Source organism: Mandrillus leucophaeus, unplaced genomic scaffold (genome assembly GCF_000951045.1).
Source record: "Mandrillus leucophaeus isolate KB7577 unplaced genomic scaffold, Mleu.le_1.0 Scaffold728, whole genome shotgun sequence".
NCBI lineage: Eukaryota > Metazoa > Chordata > Mammalia > Primates > Cercopithecidae > Mandrillus > Mandrillus leucophaeus.
In genome coordinates, this window is record NW_012107897.1 from 299393 (window position 1) to 319739 (window position 20347).

The 20347-nt window shown below is 42.3% G+C and overlaps 1 protein-coding gene across 1 annotated transcript in view; it reads left to right on the plus strand.

The window, feature by feature from the left end:
- Positions 1-20347, plus strand: part of GALNT2 (polypeptide N-acetylgalactosaminyltransferase 2) — a 106818-nt gene that overhangs the window by 46809 nt on the left and 39662 nt on the right. The window contains exons 3-6 of the mRNA XM_011965479.1: positions 12544-12642; positions 12881-12948; positions 13192-13257; positions 19838-19959. Of these exons, the coding sequence (XP_011820869.1) occupies positions 12544-12642; positions 12881-12948; positions 13192-13257; positions 19838-19959 (355 nt within the window). The remainder of the gene's footprint in view (positions 1-12543; positions 12643-12880; positions 12949-13191; positions 13258-19837; positions 19960-20347) is intronic.

Genomic DNA, 20347 nt, shown 5'->3' on the forward strand with positions numbered 1-20347 from the left:
CAATAGGCCAGGGCCAAGGGAGGGTTAAAATAGTGACTCTTTTACTTCAAACTGACATGCTTACTCTTATCCATGACTAGATGACCTGTTTGCCTTTCATCTTTGGAAAGAATAGAATCCGATGCAGCTTTTGATTACTGGTAATGGTAGAGTTAAGTGAAAAGTTGGTTTTTTGAGGCGGAGTTTCGCTCTTGTGGCCCAGGCTGGAGTGCAATGACACGATCTCGGCTCACCACAACCTCCACCTCTCTGGTTCAAGCAATTCTCCTGCCTCAGCCTCCTGAGTAGCTGAGATTACAGGCATGCACCACCACACCTGGCCAATTTTTTGTGTTTTTAGTAGAGACGGGGTTTCTCCATGTTGGTCAGGCTGGTCTCGAACTCCTGACCTCAGGTTATCCGCCTCGGCCTCCCAAAGTGCTGGGATTACAGGCGTGAGCCACCGCGCCCAACTGAAAAGTTGGTCTTTTTAACCACAGACCAAAACAGAGCAATTCAGTGTATCTGAAAAAGAGTGGTGCCCTAAAACATCACCCTCCACGGAACTTAAGCTTTTCTCCTGCCCACTTGGGACAATCGGAACTGCTCAGTGGTCACACAGACTCCATTATTTGGCCCAGGTTTTATGGGGGAGAACTGCAAGAGTAGGGTAGTAAAGAAAAGCAACTGCCTGAATAACCCCTAAGAAAAGTGCTCTAAAGGATTCACCACTTTGAGACAGGCAGGAGCAGATAAAAGTAAAAGCACATCTCTTCATGGAGCAATGGAAGTAAAAACTAAACCCTCAGACAGCTTGGAATCGGAGCTCACATATCCAAGAGGACGATGGTGGGCACCAGGAGGCAGAGGGAGTTACTGCAGTTACTCTAGCAGGAGTGGGGGGGAGGGGGGGTGCCACTTGTCCCAGGGGACTAGCAAGAGGGAAGAAATGGAATCTACAGTGCTCACATTGTCTGATGAGCGGCATGAGCCTCCATCCAGAGAAGGCAGCTTGTCCCCTGGCATCAGGAGGAATGAAAGTTTAAAGGACAATAATAATTTGGTCTCTCTGAAATGACTCCAGCCTTAAATGGTGAGTGGGACCGAGCAGCTGAAGTGCAGCCATCGGAGGGCGTGATGGGAGAGCTCAGATGGCTTCATCCAGGGCTGTTATTTTCTCATCTTTCAATAGCTCTTGACTCTTGAAAAGTTTTCAGCTAAAATTTCGTGTCGGTAAAACTGGAGGTAATAAAGGACAAATGGCGCTCTTTGAATGAAGAAAAACATTTTTATTCCATCAAACGATGGCTTGCTGAAAGCTTCAAGGGGAAACCTAATGTTTTTCCTCTTCTGGTGGAGAATACTCACCTATTCTGGGCAGCATTTTCTGCGGTCGGTGCCGAAGCGTGGAGTGTTTGGTGAGCGAAAAGTGTGTGTTTGGATTCTCCGCTTGGCCCGAGTGTGTGTGCACGTTTTTTGCCTCTGGAACCCCTTGGCTTTTCAATGGGATTAGAGGACTTCAAAGGGAATACAGTAAATGTGATAGGCTTGAGTTTCCTGTGTCACGGGGAGGATAAACATTTTGTTTTAGAATATGCTTCCGACTCCTATGTGTTGCAGAATGCAATAGCCTGCAGTATGCAAGAAAGCTATTTTAGACTAATAATTTCAAAGTGAGACAAACCTAAGGTGATTAATGGAGCTTATTCAAATCTCCTGCCTACCAGATTTTTAAGAAGCTTGATTTCACAGGGGTCCTGCAGAGGTTTTTAAATGTGTTAGGATTTGGTTCTGTTTAGTTTTGAAAGATCTGTATAGAATAAACTCAGTAGCTATTAGAACTAATCAGAAATTAGTGGATTTGGTGGAATATTACGCCATTATCACTGTTCGGAGGATTATTAAGAGTATGTTTTAATTAAATGAACATTATACAACAGCTAGTGAACTTTTTTCCATTTTCCTTTTTTTGGCTTCCATTTCTAGTTTACATTCTATCCAGTAGCCTGCCTAGATTTTCTATAGACTCCATAGCAACACATCTTGAAAGTGTGAAGCTGAGCATCTTGTTTGGGATGGGCCCTAGTGGAAGTGCCCTGAGGTTGAGAGATTCATCCCCAGCCCAGTTTGGGGCTGGGCAGAGGAGGGCCTGTTTCCAGTGCCTCTTCTGCCTTGTGATGGACCCAGACTCCGGCTTGGGCTAGATCTTATTTTCAGCCTAGTCATGTTGAGGCCTTATTCCCAGTGGCTTAGTCTTGACTCTGTCTGTGTCAGGCTTCATAGTCTTGGTAGACTTTGAGGAACACAGCGTGGGCTGCGCCACGTCATGCATGATGACCACTGGGGGTCAGATTGTGGTAGGGAGGGGGAATGGGAAACCAAAATCTGGAGGAGGCAGAGTTTTTCTGTTCTATATGGTCAAATACCAGAGTTCCAGGTCCAATTCCAAAGCTCTCCAGATGAGTGTAATTATGGCTCCATATTAGAGAACCGTTGCACTAATAATACCTCTCACTCTTCTGTGTGTTTCTTAAAATGAGTTCTAAGAGCAACCTGTATAAGCCTTGTCTTCAGGGGCCTTTTCAAATTCAGATTCCCAGGTTTCACCTAGACCTACTTACTCAGAATGGGCTGGGAGAGGCAGGCAGAGCCTAGGCGTGTTTGTTGTCATAATCTCCATGAATGAGTGTTATGCTCACTAAACCGTCAGAGCTTTGTGATAATCAGAAATCTGTGGTCTTAAAGCAGCTGCCCTTACCGCAGAAGCAAATCACGTCCTGAATGAGGAGCACGTGCCCAGCCTGCAGTTGCCTCCGGCCTGGCTGGAGCCCCAGCTTCACAGCAGAGGCATATATGGACATTCTGTGTCCATGGGCAGCTGCATCAGGCTGCCAGGACAGTCACCGAAACAACAGACCTGCCTGCCCTTTTCTTTCCCTTGAAATGGGAATCACGTAAGCATTTTCTATGGACAAGGGCAAGGAAAAAGAAGGCATTCACCGCCTCCATTGCATCACCAGCTGTGTCCCGAGCCTTCATCCCAGCATCCTGAGGTGCTAACACCTTCCCCTTCCCACCGAGTGTCTGTATATGAACGGGGAGATGGGCTGACAAGCAACAGAATCTATTTTAATATGTTCCTTTGATTTTTAAAACTTCTGGCCCCGCTGGCTAATTTAATGCCCCCACAGGCTCTCTTGGCTCATCTCGCCTGGCTGATGGGTGCACATGGAGACTCTCAGACTTTCAGGTGCTGTGTTGGCTGGAGAAATAAAGCTCCAAGTGGCTGCAGGACTCCCTGGGCTGCTCCATCTTTCCGAACACATGTGGAGGCAGGTGCCTTGGCCTGGCTCAAAGGCAGGGGCCTCGCCACTCTCCTCCCAAAGTAAGTTAGGAGAGCCAGTCATCACACCCGTGGACATTTCTCCCCCTCCCCATTTCACTCACCCATCTAATGGTTGAGAAAACTACCTGTGTTTATTCAGCTGTAGAATTTGCTTGGATTTTTAACCATTTTTCCTTATGTAGAGTAGCTCAGATCCACTCTGTGACTGAAGAAGGTGGGAAAAACTGCAGGGTGTAAACCTAAAGAAAGCAGAAGGAAGGAAATAAGGAAGGTAAAAGAAAAAATTAATGAACTAAAAAATCCATTGGAGAGTACTATATAAAGCTTCATCTTTAAAAAATATAAATCTCTAAAAATGCTGATTAACAAAAATAGAGAAGAAACATTAATATTAGGTATAAAAAAGCAGATATAACTAAGATCATAAGAAAATTAGAAGTATACTTTTATGCAAATAAATTTGAAACTTACATGAAATTGATAATTTTCTAGGGAAATTTAAGTTACCAAAATCTCTTAATAAAAAATATGAATAAGTGCAAACCATACCATCAAAAGAAATTTTCAGCAATAAAAATATTTGCTTTCTCAAAAATTCACAAAGCTCAAATGTGTTTGCATAAAACCCAGACTGTTTTAGAGAACAGAAAAGGAGGAAAGCTACCCTATTTCCTTCAGTAGTACCTAGCTATGAAACCAGAAAGAGAAAGTATAAGAACAGCAAATTGTTCAATTTATGGTTATAGACTCAGAAAATCCTAAACCAAATACTAGCAAATCTGATACAGCTTTATATACACACACACACATATATATCCATATCCAAGAAGAGTTTATTTTAGGAATGTAAAAATGTTTGACTATCAGAAAATAATGTAATCTATCTTCTCAGTAAATTGAAGGAGAATAGCTGTAGGTCACATTAATGGATGCGGGAGGGAAAACAGTGAGATTCAGCACTCGTGAGGGAGTTTCCTTCACCTGATGAAAGGCATCTGTAAAACATCTGTGGCAGACACAAAGCTGAATGATAAAAATCTACTTGTGTTCAATTTAAAGATAGGATCAAGGCAAGGTTGTTTTTTACCACTTTTAAAAATTGTATATTGTGTTGCAGGCCATAATCACTGCCATCTTAAGAATCACAAGATGTGTGAGTAATGGAAAGACGGGGACAAAATGTAGATGTATTGATTTGTGGAAAATCTAAGAGAACCTGCAAACCGACTATCAGAACAAATAGAGCACAGTGAGGTGTTGAATACAGAGTCCACATACAAAAACAGGTATCAGTAATGGCCAATTCAAAAATGTAATAGGAAAAGAGACTCCTTTCACTGTAGCAAGCAGAACTGTTAGATACGGAGGAATAAATGCAACCAAAGATGTGCAAGACTTTCATGGAGAAAATTATAAAACATAACTGAAGGGTATTTTAAAATGTCCAGTATTATAGAAATACTAATTTATTCAAATTAATCCGTAAATTCAGTGCAATGTCATGCAGGGTTTTTTCATGGAACTTGAAGAGCTGATTCTTAAATTCATCAGGAAAAGCACATGGTCACAAATATCCACTGGCATCTTGAAGAACGTTGCCTAGTAGGGGCCATGAAGAGTTACTGCTGAGCCACATCATTAAGGCAGCGTGGTACGGGTACAGGGTTACACACATAGATGACCCGAACAGAAACGGATGTAGACATAAATATTTGGCGTGACAGCAGTGGCATTACTAATCAGTGATGAAATAATGAACTAGTAAATCACGCTGGGGCAATGGATTATCTACACAGAAAAAAAAGGAGATTATAGATCTCCTTCCTCTATATATGAAGGATAGCATAGAACCTGTCTACATCCGTTTCCGTTCTGGTCATCTGTGTGTGTAACCCTGCACCTGTACCACGCTGCCTTAATCACCGTGGCTCTGCAGTAACGCTTCACAGCTCCTCGGGCATGTTGTCCTGCTATGTGTTGTTCTTCAAGACTCCAGTGGATAGTTGTGACCATTTGCTTTTCCTGATGAATTTAAGAATAAGCTCTTCAAGCTCCATGAAAAAACCCTGCATGATGCTTCACTGAATTTATGGATTAATTTGAAGAAAACTAATATTTCTGTAATACTGGGCACTTTTAAATGTCCTCCAGTTATGTTTTGTAATTTTCTCCACGATATACATGGATATACATAATCCTTCAATGTTTATGAAGGATATATAACCTGTTATAACCTGTTAAAAGCATTTGTAGAAGTTTAAACATTTGAAGGAAAATTTACAACAATATATTAATGACCTTTGGTTAAGAAAGCTTTTCCTGAACATTGTTACCCCAGCATCAACAGTTTGAAAACTCTTAAAAAGTATTTTGACAAAAAGCATTATAAACAAAATTAAAGCATCTGCCACAGAGATTTTTGCAATGCATCTGGCTGACAAAGGATAATGTCCAGAGCGCATAAATTCCTATAGCCAAATAGTAGGTAAAACCTAGTCAAAAAGTGGACAGAGAACGTGAGTAGACAATTAACAGCAGAAACAATCTAGTCAGCTTCCTAGGCATATAAGATGATATGTGGCCTCTCTAGTTATCAAGTACATGAAAGTTAGAATGATGCCTACTTCATACCAATCTGGTTGGCGAAATTTTAAAACATGGTGATACCTAGGGATGGTGAGAATACAGAGCAGTATGATCTCATGCGGGTCTGGGCAGGAGTGACACTAGGTCCAGCCCCTTGAGATTAAGTTGGCTATGTCAAGTAAAGTTGAAGAGGTTCATAATGTGTGACAAGTAGTCCTACTTGTGGGTAAATAATGCAGAGAAAGTTTCTCTGCTATCTAAAAAGACGGTGTCCACTGCAGCGCTGTTTCTAACGGATAGAATAGATAATCAGCAGAAAAGGGATGATGTGTGGTGTGTTCCTTCCTCCTGTGGAAAGCAGTACAGCAGTGGGGGTGAATGAAGTAGAGTTGTTTATGTCAGAACAAGTGCACCTCCCAAAAGGTGAAAACAGCAAGTCACAGCACAGTGCCATCTCTGCAAACTTCGAATAGATGCAGAAAAATGCTCGATATAATTTATGAATATGTACATGGGTAGTTTATTTAAAATACACGTAGTAACAATGAAGCACCAAATTCAAGATGGTGATTGCCCCTGGGGAAGATGAGGATTGAGGTAAGGGCTGTAATTATTACCTGTCATCCTGTCATGTGTCATTTTATTTAAAATTTTTAAAATCAAAGGCCAGTATTGCAAGATATTAAGACTTGGCAAGCAGAGTGGTACATGGATGCTTCTATAATATCTCTGAATTTCATGCATGAAATATTTTACACACATAAACACACAGTGATGTCTGTTACTGCCAAGAGGCCACCAGAGGCTTATTGCCTTGGTGAATTTGTTGCAGTCTAAGACTTGCCCCTCAGCTTTGCAAACCCAGAAACTTTTTTTTTTCTTAGTTTTTTGCCAGCAAATCAAAACTAGATTTGTCTCTCAGGGGCAGATTCAAACTCAGTTTACAAATTGAATGTATCTAGAATGCCAATATGATAATTTGTAAATACATATCACAGCAATCAGGACCTTGGAAATACCGTGACCTTGCATGATCCTCGCGTTGTTTGCCCTGGAGTTTCTCCACAGGAACCTGAGCCACAGCACAACTACTTGCTCAAAGACATGCAGTTAGATGTAGCTGCTGTGGAGACCAGCATTTCACAGTCCCATTGCCAGCAGATTGGCTCCTACATGGGACTCCAGTCCCAATCAGAACACACAACTCCCTTAGAGGGGCTTCACTGGAAGTGCCTGCCGGCTTCAGGGAGGGACTGAGCACACCCCTTAGCACGGGATACCCAGAAAGTGCCTGCGGAGGCTTGGCATTGTTTATAACTTTCCTTTTTTATTTTTGAAAGTATCTATTCCCTATCTCTTCCATGACAGAATCCTGTCTTTGTATAGGCATAAACTAATGCTTACTTAATAATCAGTTAAGTTGTGTAGTATTTTCCTTACAAAATCTGAATTACAAGGGCAATTCAGGGAGATGGTGCGTATTCATCTAGGAATTTTTCTTTCCCGTGACCCTCTGTTGGGTCTTCGTGGCTATCTCATAAGAAGTGTGGTCTTACTGTTGGCCACATCCCCTCTCTGGGCCTTGTAGAGGTTCTTGAACTCTTTCTTAAAGAGAGTTTATTTAAATATGTTTCTCCATCTTCTCCCACCTTTCCATCTACTGAGCCCTTCTTGCAGGCCTAGGAACCCTTCACCCTTTAACTGACAGTGTATTCTCTACTCAGAGCCGCTGCTGCCTGTGGACTTGAAAGGTGTCTCAGAGCCTGTCTCGTCGGCTGCCTCTCCAAGTTACTAGAGAAAGCTCCACTCTGACCTCCCAGTCACCATTGACGCACAGCTGCCAAATGTGAATTATAACCCTCCATTCATTAAAGTGACCTTGACAGTTTTCAGAGTCCTTTTTCACACGTTTTTATTTGGTGTTCCCAATAATCAGGCAAGATTGTAAGGGCCATTTTCACAGATGAGGAGTGATGTTAGTTGTCACACATCACACAGTAACCAAGGTTACCAAGGGCCCTTTGCAAAAACACGAGGTGACCTGGGGTGAGAGTGGGGCATGGCCTTCCCCGGGTAGAGTAGGAAACCTGTTTCTTTATTCCTCCCCACACCGTGAAACAGCCTTCTGTGATACTGGACAGAAGCTGGAGCTTCCCAGTCCAAAGAGCTTGCATTTGGTTATTTCATCGATATCTTGATCAAGCCCAGCTATAACATCTACCGCAAAGACAGATTCATTCTTCCACCCTGAGAGACTCGCTAAACAATGTGGTTGTTTAGATTCACCAGTTTTTTCCATTTCCAGCTAACCAAGAGTTCAGGTACTGAAAGCCATCTGATGTCAGAGAAATTTAAAGCTAAATAAAGGATTCTTAAATCTTTATATGTCCAGTTTTTAAAGCCTCCATTTTACTGAGCAGGAAGTTTGCAGAATGATCACATTAGCACCAGAGCCTTGGACACTCAAGTGAACTTGAGCCCACAAAGTCAGCCTGAAACCCCGCCCACTCTTCTCAGAGTCACAGCTTCTAGCCTGTGTTGTCTGGTAGAACAAACCTTACTGTACACTCTTCCTGCCTCTGACTTCAAATAAACTACCGTTTCTACTCAATTCCCAGAGAAAGCTCAAGTATGAACGTGCCCCTGGCAGCCGGCTCCCCTGTTGAGTTACTATATTGGGTGTTCTTTCACTGGCTCTGGAGTAGTGAAGACTGGTTGGCAGGGATATGGCTCTTTAAATACAAAATTTATTCTCTTTCTTTTTAAAGACATTCTTCAAGCCGACCCCACCTTCTTGGCTCAACGTGAGGATTTATTATCTAAATTCATATACATACACACACTCGCTCTAACTCTGGGATGTAAAATATTTCTTAGTTTTTACTTTTTATCTTTCTTTGCCTTAAAAATCGGATCCCTCTTAAGTTTCCCGAATGCCAGTTCCTAGCAAAAATGGATGCCTTATGAATATGTAGATGAATTTTAATAAAATGATATGAAGGCAGCAGCTATGCGTGTTCTAAAAAACGTTTCCAGAGCTCCGTGAGACTTCCAAACCCTCCTGGAAGATGAGGCTTCCTGCAGAGAAAAGGAAAATGAGAGAATAGGACGTGATTGGATCGGTTCCGTTTACTACGATTTAGCATGAAAAAATGCTGCCTTATGTCTCTTTTTAAATTCTCCTATGGCTGCATAAGCCCATGTTGAGTAAGTCATTCAACCTAGGTCTGCTCGGCTCAGCAGTTCCCGCTGTGTTAAGTGGGACCTAATTGCAGAGGATAGCTGCCTCCTAGCGCAGAGTCCTTATTTCATTAGCATTACAGATTGGGTTCTTGGGAATGACATTCTTTGGTTTAATTTGTTTACAGTTTAAGTCTTGCAGATTGTCACTTCCTTAATCTAACAATCTGCTAATTCTTAAAATTGGAAAAAAGAAAAACCAGCCTATCAGTCTACTTGTCAGGAAAGACTTAGCTGTCAGGAACTCTAATGAGGTTCAATATTAATTCCTGACTGTATTTTTCCCCCAAACAACAGTGAAGAGTTTCCCCCCAAACAACTAGTATATTGTGCAATTCCTCATGGTTAATTAAAATAGTAACTATAATAAACAAAAGAAGCTCATTTTGTGATTCCGACCTAATTGCTTTTTAATTGCACTGCTTTTCATGTTTCTTTTCAAAATTCGCTTTTCTGAAGTAGTCACGAGGGAAAACGAGTGTCTGTTGAACACTTTCTCTGAAGCTGCGGCCATTCCTGTGGAATTACTGGTCAATGTTTGGCAGCTGCTAGACCATCCACTTCAGTTCTTAACTCCTTAAATGTTTTTAGCGATGGCTGAGTTCCAAATATGTATATATTTTTAATCTATCTCCTTTGTCCACTGATTTCCCATCTTAGATACATATTATCTCTAATTTTGGGAGCAGATAATTCATGGTTGTGGTAAACAATATTAAGAGCTACAGTGGGATTATATTAGGGCCAGGCGTGGTGGCTCATGCCTGTAATCTCAACCCTTTGGGAAGCCGAGGCGGGCAGATCATGAGGTCAGGAGTTCAAGACCAGCCTGATCAACATGGAGAAACCCCGTCTCTACTAAAAATACAAAAATTAGCGAGGCATGGTAGCAGGCGCCTATAGCCCCAGCTACTCGGGAGGCTGAGGCAGGAGAATTGGTTGAACCCAGTAGGTGGAGGTTGCGGTGAGCCGAGATCATGCCACTGCATTCCAGCCTGGATGACAGGAGCAAGACTCCATTTCAAAAAAAAAAACCCTACGTAATTTTTTAAAAATGTGTTGGTCCCATGGAAGTCATAAGAGTGAAGGGATTGTGTCCCTCCCCCTGTGAAAGTTTGAATCTTTATGTCAGCTGAAATAAACTGACAATAGATTAATAAATTTGTTATTAATGTGCAAATGTGCACAGGAGTCACACAAAATATGAGACTCCAAAAGAAGGGCCAGATGGTTGAAGCTTAAATACTCTCTTCATAGGGGAGAGGCAAGTGAGGGATGTAGGCAATTTTAGAAGAGTAAATGATGTTTAGGGGAGATGATTAGTATGGAAATGCAGACAATAGCCTGGAACAAATTTCCTCCAGGGTGTCGGGGAGGTGGCGACAAGTTACGGGAAGGTGAGGGGCAGAACTCCACTGAGAACAGAGGTTATTTTATCATGCAGGTAAATCAGGTGACAGCCTTTAGAAGAATAATTGAAAGAATAAGTGAAAAGTGTCTCCAGGAGTGGGATCTTGGTGTGGGCTTTTAGTTTCTTCTGCTATATGAGTTAATCTCTGGTTAATGTAGATTCCAGAGAGGGGTCCAAGACAAATGCAAGTCTTCTGGATGAACTTCCCTCAGGCAGATAAGAGAACTTGAGACAAGGGAAGTTGGAGGGGGTGGGGAGGAGAAGATGAGAGAGAGACTTTGGTTCTGAGGCTCATTTCTGAGGTCTCTGAATCTGCTTGATTCAAAGCACTCAGCATGCCAAAGCAATGTAATTTGGGGTATCATTTTCTGAGCCTCAACAAAGATTTTGTGCTTCTTCAATTCCGGTGGCAGTGTGTTTAACTGCTAGAGTTGCAGGAACATTGTGCAAATAATAAATGCCAGCAGGGAGGGAACCTCAGCATGGGACAGACGAACAGGCCCCTTTTGCCACCTCACAGGCAAGACTGTTCATCCTCATGACCACAGGGCATCAACATCACCATTTAAGAACTGGTTTTCTGAAGCCAAAGCCTCTTTTCCAAGCTGGTATCAGTGATATTACAATTTAGTAACTCTGAATGCAGTCAAACCAGAAATTAAGTGCTTCCAGAAGTCCTCGCGGGCTGTCAGTCCTGCCCGGATGTGTTTTTCTCTCAAGATTCTCTGGGAACATTGCTCTGTACTAGGTTGCTCTTCAAGTCTGTAGACCCTGCCTTGAAGGGTTCCTCCTGATGGGTTCTGCTGAGCCTGGTAGACCTCAACTGCTTATTTCTAGTGTGTGATACTTTAGCATCTTCCACCTACACCTATCAGCTATTTTTAAAAATAGCTATTCTGGCTGAGCACCGTGACTCCTGCCAGTAATCCTAGCACTTCAGAAAGCTGAGATGGGAGGATTGCTTGAAGCCAGGAGTTCGAGACCAGCTTGGGCAACAGAGTGAGACCTCCATCTCTACAAAAAATCAAAAAAATAGCTGGATGTGATGGCACACCTGTAATCCCAGCTACTTGGGAGGCTGACATAGGAGCATCACTTGAGTCCAGGAGTTCAAGGCTACAGGGAGCTATGAACATGCCACTGCACTCTAGGATGGGTGACAGAGTTGGACCCTGCCTCAAAAAAAAAAAAAAAAAAAAGAGCTACTTACTGTTCTTCTAGTCTTGTGTCTGTCTGTAGAGCTCAAATTTGAGAGGTGCCATGTTGAAATCTGCCCCTGCTTTGTAGATCTGGCCTCCGAATCAGCTTCTGTGCAGAGGTGATCCCAGGGTTCCTCCCTACCATTTACAGGAAAAGGAGAGCTCAAGCAGGCTCAGGGTCCCACTGACTGTACCCTCACTCCATCTCCCCATCTTCACTTCACCATTGCCCTCTGGGGTATTTGGGGATGGCCTTCCAGGACAAGGGACATGCATCCCTGCTGTCCCGGGCAGGGAAAACCTCCAGTGGGTCCGCTGTTCATGGTGAGAGTCAAGTTCCAAATATCACCGGAGTACCACATGCTTGTTGTAGGCAATATAGAAAACAAGAAAAGAGCAGTGGCACACAGTTGGTTCTGCCCCTCAGAAATTACGACTGCAATTTGTGAAAAGCGCATCTCTAGAGGTGTATCTGCTTGAGAGTAGAAATGGGATTTCACTGTTTTAAAACACTTTTTTTTAACGTGTTAGAAAGATGTTCTCAATATGTTACTTTTTGCCGGAATCGTTCATCTCTCAGAACGTAACTCCGGTTGTGTTTTTCTGTTTCCTTATGTCCCATTGGCAGTTCATCTCAGAACAGGCCAGGAACTTCTGCAGATAACAAGTTAATCATAGCGTGTCCATCCCAGTTGATCGGTCTGCTTGTTCTCTCAAGGGCTAAACAAGCTGTGGCAGCTCTGGGGGTTGTAGTTCAGGGGGCCATCTTTCTCTTCCTACAGGTGTCAGCGGAAGCAGTGGCGGGTAGATCTGCCGGCCACCAGCGTGGTGATCACGTTTCACAATGAAGCCAGGTCGGCCCTGCTGAGAACTGTGGTCAGGTGAGGCCAGGAGATGCACCTGTCAGGGGTGTTAAGACATTAGCTGTGTCCCAGGCACAGTCAGGCCAGGGCTGTCAGTGGGGGCTGCAGACAGGGTCTCCTGACTACTCCGCATAGGGTGCGATGGGTAGCTCCTCCAACCAAGAGTTAGGACCAAGATATGAGAATTTCCTACCCCAGGCTAAAAGTTTATACCCGTAAAAGACCTTATAAACTTTATCTTCTTGTCTTTTCTTAGTGTGCTTAAGAAAAGCCCACCCCATCTCATAAAAGAAATCATCTTGGTGGATGACTACAGCAATGATCGTGAGTACTGACACTGATTTCATCCCTGTGTCTGGCTCTTCTCTGGGCACCAGTCTTCCTATAGTGTAGCGGGGGTGCTGATGAGGTGTGAACAAGCCAGAAATCAGATCCACAGAAAGAAGAGGTGCCTCTGTGATGCCCAAGGAGATAATCGGCCCTCAGATGATTGAGAATGCTGTGGTTGAATGCAAAGCCCTTTATGAACTCCAGATTCAAAATGCTGTGCTTCTTTTCTTTTCCTAGCTGAGGACGGGGCTCTCTTGGGGAAAATTGAGAAAGTGCGAGTTCTTAGAAATGATCGACGAGAAGGTAAGATTCTTCTTAATTGAGTACCAAGACAGTTGAATTCTGACTTTTCCTGAGCCCGGTAATAACATAAAGAAGTGCTTTAGCTCAAAGAGCAATTAATTGTCTAGCTTTTTTTTCTATCTCCCTCTACCAGAGCCACTTGGGAGACTTCTCCCAGCAAACACAGGAAGGACATTAAAAGCTTGACTAATTGAAATTATTTGTATATTAGAGCAAGATCAAATTACATTTTTATTTATGTATTCAGAAAATTGGCTTCTTTCTTTCACAACCTAGGAGGTTTTATCAGTCCCTTGAGTACAAAAGTTTAGAAGAAAAACAAAGATTTAGCAATAAGAAGTTGAGTGACTCCATGCTCCAGGCATCTGATAAAATAACCGGGATTCAAGTTTGACAGCCTGCTGAAGGTGAACTATCCAAAATGGGGAGAGAGTATTGCAATTATATGCTTATGCGATTTTGCAAATGCCAGCCTTGGAACCTTCTGTCAGTCTTATCTGTGCTGGAGCTGAGCTCATGAAGACTATTTTATTGGCAGTTAGAAGAGAGGCTGTAAAGGAGGAAAGTAGTACTTTGGAGTGTCTGGGAAGGAAGCTCCAGTCACAATGTAATTAACTTCCAGTGTGTCAGTACTGTTAGATACCCTGATGACTGAATTGTTAGGCTCCTCTATGGTCGGGAGAAATCTTTCAGAATAGGAAAATCTCAGAGCTTTGGAGCCCGTGCCACATTTGCTATTTAAGTCTGACTGTTGAGCCAGGAGTGGTGATTGTATTCCTTGATCAGTGCAAAACTCTTTCTTCTCGTTATATATACACTCCAACTGGAGTCAAGGAGTGAAGTTTTTCTTACCAAGAATCTTACTGGCCAACACGGTGATTAAGCCTGTTAGAACAGCATCATATTTTAACCAACTAGCGTTATCAGCCTAGACATTCAGGATACATAAACAGTGGGATCAGCCTTGCCTTCTAAACAAGCTCTGTTTGCCAGACTCACATCAGTCCACCAAGCCTGGAATAAACCAAAAAGGGGACAATTTACTGCCCCCTAAACAACCTTCAAAATAACTTTATGAATTTAAACCCAAAGTATCTGCCATCCCACCCCATCACCTGGCACAGGCTTTAAAAAAAAAAAAAAAAAAGAGGAGGAGAAGTGGGGAAGGAGGAAAGAGAGATAATGTTGGCACTGTAAATCACTTACTAGCCTTGTCTAATAGTGTCTTTGTCTTTAAACTGCTGAGAAATCAGAACAATGCTTCTCAGTATTAACTTTCCACTAGAATGTTCATTTGGGTTAAACCCATATTGATATGTTGGAGAAGGCATGAGAAAGGTGGGTTGCGAGAAGCCAGATTATGGGAAGCCTATATGGAACAGCTGAAGTCTGTAACAATTGAATGAGAAAATAAGTGCACACTTGCACACACACTCATGTATATATGTACCTGTGTGTGTGTATAAGAGCCCATCTATTTAAGCATACACACAAAGTGCTTGTAGTGATGCTGCTAGATGACAAAGTAAATTAATTGCCTAAAATATTATGGTAGTGAAAGAGCAGTCTTCGGATCAATATTCTGTGAATTTTATTGTGCATTGTTTCTTAACCTAGCAATTTATTAGAAGCACCTAGGGAATTTAGGACCATGTCTTGTCCTCATTCACAATTAAATAGAAATTTCTGGATTTCTGTGGGTGGGACGTGGGCAGCTGCATTTTTAAAAGCTGCTAAAATGATGCCGATGTACAGTGGAAGTTGAGAGCCTAGTACTTTCATTTTACAGATGGAAATACTAAAGCCTAAAGAGGCGAGGTGGCTTTCTCAAGGTCTTGCAGCTATTTAATGACAATAGTAGGAGAAAAACCATGTTAATAATGAGTTAAACCTTTTTCTCTGCATTTGTGGAGATAATCAAGTGGTATTTCTTTTTTAATCTGTTAATATGGTGAAATACATTGGTTGATTTTCAGATGTTAAACCAGCTTTGCATTCCTAGTATAAGCCACAGTTGGTCATGATACAGTATCCTTTTAATGTATTTTTGTTACGGATTTTTATACCTGTGTTCATGGGAAACATTGGTCTGTAATTTTCTTAAAATGTATTTTTCCAGTTTTGGCATTACTGTTTACTAGCCTTCTAAAACAAGATGGAAAGTGTGCCCTTCTATTTTATTCTCGAAAAGAGCTTGTATAATATTTTAATTATTTCTTTTTTAAATGTTTAATAAAATTAACCAATCTGGACCAGGACTTTTCTTTATGGAAAGATTTTCAGTAACTAATTCAGTCTTTTTAATGGATATAGACCTATTCAGATCTGCTGTTTCTTTTTGTGTCTGTTTTGGTGATTGTCCTTCAAGAAATTTTGTATTTCACCAGCGTTTTTATATTTATTGACACAAAGTTGCTTATGATATTGTCTCTTTTTTTACTGTTTGTCGGAGTAGTATTACTATTTTATTGATTTTGGCAATTTATATCTTCTTATTTTTTTCATCTGTCTGCTGTTCATCGACTGTTTATCTTTTAAAAGAACCAATGTTTGGCTTTTGTATTAGTCAGGATTCCCCAAAAGGACAGAACTAATAGGATAGATGTATATATAAATGAGAGTTTATTTAGGAATATTAACTCACACAATCATGAGGTGAAGTCCCACAATAGACCATCTGCAGCTGAGGAGCAAGGAAGCCAGTGCGAGTCCGAAACCTCAAAAGTGGGGAAACTGACAGTGCAGCCTTCAGTCTGTGGTCAAATGTCCAGTAGTCCCAAAGCTAAAGAACTTGGAGTCCAATGTTCAAGGGCAGGAAGCATCCAGCATGGAAGAAAGATGTGGGCCGGGAGACCAAGCCAGTCCAGTCTCTGTCTGAGTTCTTCTGTCTGCTTTCATTCTGGCTCTGCTGGCGCTGATTAGATTGCGCCCACCCAGATTAAGGGTAGTTCATTTACATGTGGTGTAATCATTGCTATGATTGGGTTTGGGTCTGCTCTTTGGCTGTTTGTTCTCTATTTGTATCATGTGCATTTTGCTTTTTGTAACTGTGTTCCTACTTTCTTGCCTTCTTTTGGATTCACTGATTTTTTTGGTATTCCATTTGAATTATTCTTATAGCTTTTCAGCAATACTTTTCATGTATGCACGGTTGCTCTGAGAATTACAACATACAGTTTTAACTTACGACAATCTGCTTAAGAGTCAATATCCATTTTGACTATTTCCATTTCCTTTCCTATGTACTATGTACTATCGTTATCACGTTTTACTTCTACATTGGTCTTAAACCCCACAATACAGTGTTACATTTTTACTTCAAATAGTCAGTATCTATTAAATAAGGAGAAGAATATGTGGATATGTTAAGCTTATCCTCATATTTTCCATTTGTAGTATCTGTTTCTTTCCATAGATTGGAGTTTTTATTTAGCCCAAATAATTTTGTTTAGAATTTTTTCTCATAGGCAATACAATCTCAGGTTTTATCTGAAGAATTCATTTCTCCTTTGTTATTGGAGGCTATTTTCTCAGAGTGGAATCTGAGTTGACAATTTTTCTTTCAGCCCTTTAAAGATTTCACTCCAGGCGGGGCACGGTGGCTCACGTCTGTAATCCCAGCACTTTGGGAGGCCGAGGGGGGCGGATCACGAGGTCAGGAGTTTGAGACCATCCTGGCCAACATGGTGAAACCTGTCTTTACTAAAACTACAAAAGTTAGCCAGGCATGGTGGCGTGTGCCTGTAGTCCCAGCTACTCGGGAGACTGAGGCAGAAGAATCGCTTGAACCTGGGAGGTGGAGGTTACAGTGAGCCGAGATCGTGCCACTGCACTCCAGCTTGAGTGACAGGGTGAGACTCCGTCTCAAAAAATTCATACTGCTGTTCCCTTGTATGTTGTAGGTCATTTTCTCTGGCTGCTTTTCGGGTTGTCTCTATATCTATAGTTTTTTTTTAAAGCAATTTGATTATGATGTGCCTAGATTTAGTTTTCTTTATATTTATCCTGCTTCAAGTTTGCTGATGTAAATTGAATATGTAAGATGATGTTTTCCACCAAGTTTGGGAAATGGCTGGCCTTTTATTTCTTCATGTATTTTTTTCTGACTCATTCTTGAACCTCAGTTGCACATATGTTATACCACTTGATAATTGTCCCATAGAACACTAGACTTTTTCCCCCTTAATTTTTTTCTCTGTCCACCAGATGGATCTATTTCTGTTGTTCCATCTTCAAGTCCACTAGTCATTCTGCCATCTCCATTTTGATATTAAGACCAGATTTTTCATTTCAGATAATTTCATTTTTAAGTTCTGGAATACCCATTTGATTCTTTTTTATAGTTTCTATTTCTTTGCTCAGATTCCCCACCCATTCACTCATTACAATTGTTGCCTTTGAGTTATTAAACATAATAGCTGCTTTTAAATTCTCCCCTGCTAATTCCAACATCTGGGTCATCTCAGGGTGAACTTCTGTTGGCTTTTTTTCTCTTTGGTGTCGTCCCCATTTTCCTATTTCTTCTCATGTGTAGTGATTTTTTAATTTTATAATGGACATTGTGGATGATATGTTGTAGACACACTGAATTATGTTATCTTTCTCTAAAGAGTATTCATCTTTGTTATACTGGGCAGTTAAATTACCAGATGATGATGCTGAACTTCTGTAGGCTTTTTTTGTACTTTGCTAGCTTTGCTAGGACGAGTGTGGGTTTTTTTTCTTGTTTTTTTTTGTTGTTTGTTTGAGACAACGTTTCTCTCTTGTTGCTCAGGCTAGAGTGCAGTGGCGCGATCTTGGCTCACTGCAATGTCTGCCTCCTGGGTTCAAGCAATTCTGCTGCCTCAGCCTCCCGAGTAGCTGGGATTATAGGCGTGCGCTACCACACCTGGCTGATTTTTTGTGTTTTTAATAGAAACAGGTTTCACCACGTTAGCTAGGCCGGTCTTGAACTCCTGACCTCAGGTGATCCACCCGCCTCAGCCTCTCAAAGTGCTGGGATTACAGACGTGAGCCACCACGCCCAGCCATGAGTCTGTTTTTATGAGTCCCTTATTCATGATACATAGTTTATATTCCTATGTGTGGTCTTTCTGAAGTTCCTGTGGAAGAACTGAGGTCCTTACCAAGCATGTCATACTTGGCAGGACTCAAATTCCAAACTTCATTTTCTCTGCAGTGGATAGCAGCTGAAACTTAGTTTCTTCTGCCTTCTAACTGTTGCTTTTCATGTTGGCTTGTTCCTGCGTGGTTCAGGAGTCAGCCAAAGATTTAACAGAAGGTTATTGCCAGATTTGGGGCCTACCTCCTTTCCAGGATCTCCTCCTTCAGTTTCCAGATACCAGAAGCTCTGAACTCTCTATCCTCTGACAACTCAAGCCAATAAAGGCTGCATTGCAGTGGATTGGAGAGCATCCTCGTGGAAAACACCGTGTAAACATGGAGCTCGCTCAGTGTGATTTTCTTTTTTTAAGGGGTTGGATCCTGTCTAGTTTGTCTGCTTCTGGCCTTCAAATTGCTGCTTTTTACATTTTGCTCAGAGTTTATAATTGTTTTCGGAGCAAAGGTTTGCCCAGTAGAAGTTGTTTTGCAGTGATCACAACTTGAAATCTTTGGTCTTTTTCCCTGTTCTAGCATGCAGCCACATAGGAATCACTGAAAACCCATTTTGACTGTGGAAAAAAGTACTTAGCAGCCTTGTCCTCACAGATTATGAATAGTTGCATCGTCTTCACATAGAAAGCCCAGCATATATAGCAAAAGTCATTTATGACCACAACATCCAGGGATAAATAAACTATTATTTAATTGCATTTTTTAATTTATTTTGAGACAGGGACTCACTCTGTCACCCAGGCTGGAGTGCGGTGGTCCAGTCATGGCTCACTTCCCAGGCTCCAGTGATCCTCCCACCTCAGCCTCCCAAGTAGCTAGAACCACAGACACAGGCCAGCACCCACAGCTAATTTTTGAAATACACTGTTTATATTTTGTGTCATAATGAACATGCACATTATTAACAGATCACAAGTGTATAAATTGGAGATTTTCCAATAGTATAACTAATTTTGTGTAAAAGGCAGACAGCAGGACTTTGCAACTTACATTATTTGACTCCTGATAAGTCTTAGAAGACAGAGATAGTCACAACACTGTTACAAATATTATCACCACTAAAATCACCACCATTAGCACTGGAAGTCTCTGGGTGACACCTTCCTTAGCCCGGTTAGTTAGAGAACTGTTGCTGTGTCAGAGGAATGTAGTTTTAAAAGTTCCACGTTTCGGTTACTTGATAAAGGAGACTTCAGTAATGTAAAGGCCTTTCTCAGAAGACAGTAGTTCTAGGAACATTGTCCTCCCAGTCATCCAATATAACTATTGAAATTAAAAGTTCTGACAGTCATCTGTCTTGGTGACCAGGGGGCAGTTTTGATCTCATCCAGCAAGTTTACAGTAACCTCCGTGCCCAGAAAGCAGGCTGCAGAGCTGCGGGCAGGGAGGCGTCGCCGGTCGGCGCGGGAGCGTGCTGGCCCCGTGGCTTCTCTCTCCTGACGTGCTTTCCACCTTGCCTCCACAGGCCTGATGCGCTCACGAGTTCGGGGGGCCGATGCTGCCCAAGCCAAGGTCCTGACCTTCTTAGACAGTCACTGCGAGTGTAATGAACACTGGCTGGAGCCCCTCCTGGAGAGGGTGGCCGAGGTGAGATGACAGGGGCGGGGAGGAGGGTCAGGTGGTGGGTGGTTGGTAGAGGGGACAGAGGAGAGCATGGCCCACGGGAGGTGTAACGCGGGGAGTGGGGCGTCAGGGCTGGCAGGGGCTGAGCTCGCCATCTGCAGTTTTCCTTGACAGAAAGAAAATGCCTTTGGGGCATTGTAGAAAGACTGTTTTACTGGCTGTAGGAATCCATCAGTAGGAGGAACCATCCGTTGACAGGTAGGAGGTGAGGATCAGCAGAGGCTGGTGAGAGCCTGATTAGTTGAAGGCAGCCCTTTTCACGGGAGCAGTTTCCTTCCCTGCCTACAGCTTCGCAGAGTGCTTAGAACATTGCCCGGCATCTAGTAGGTGCCGTCTCTTGCAGCTCGAAGAG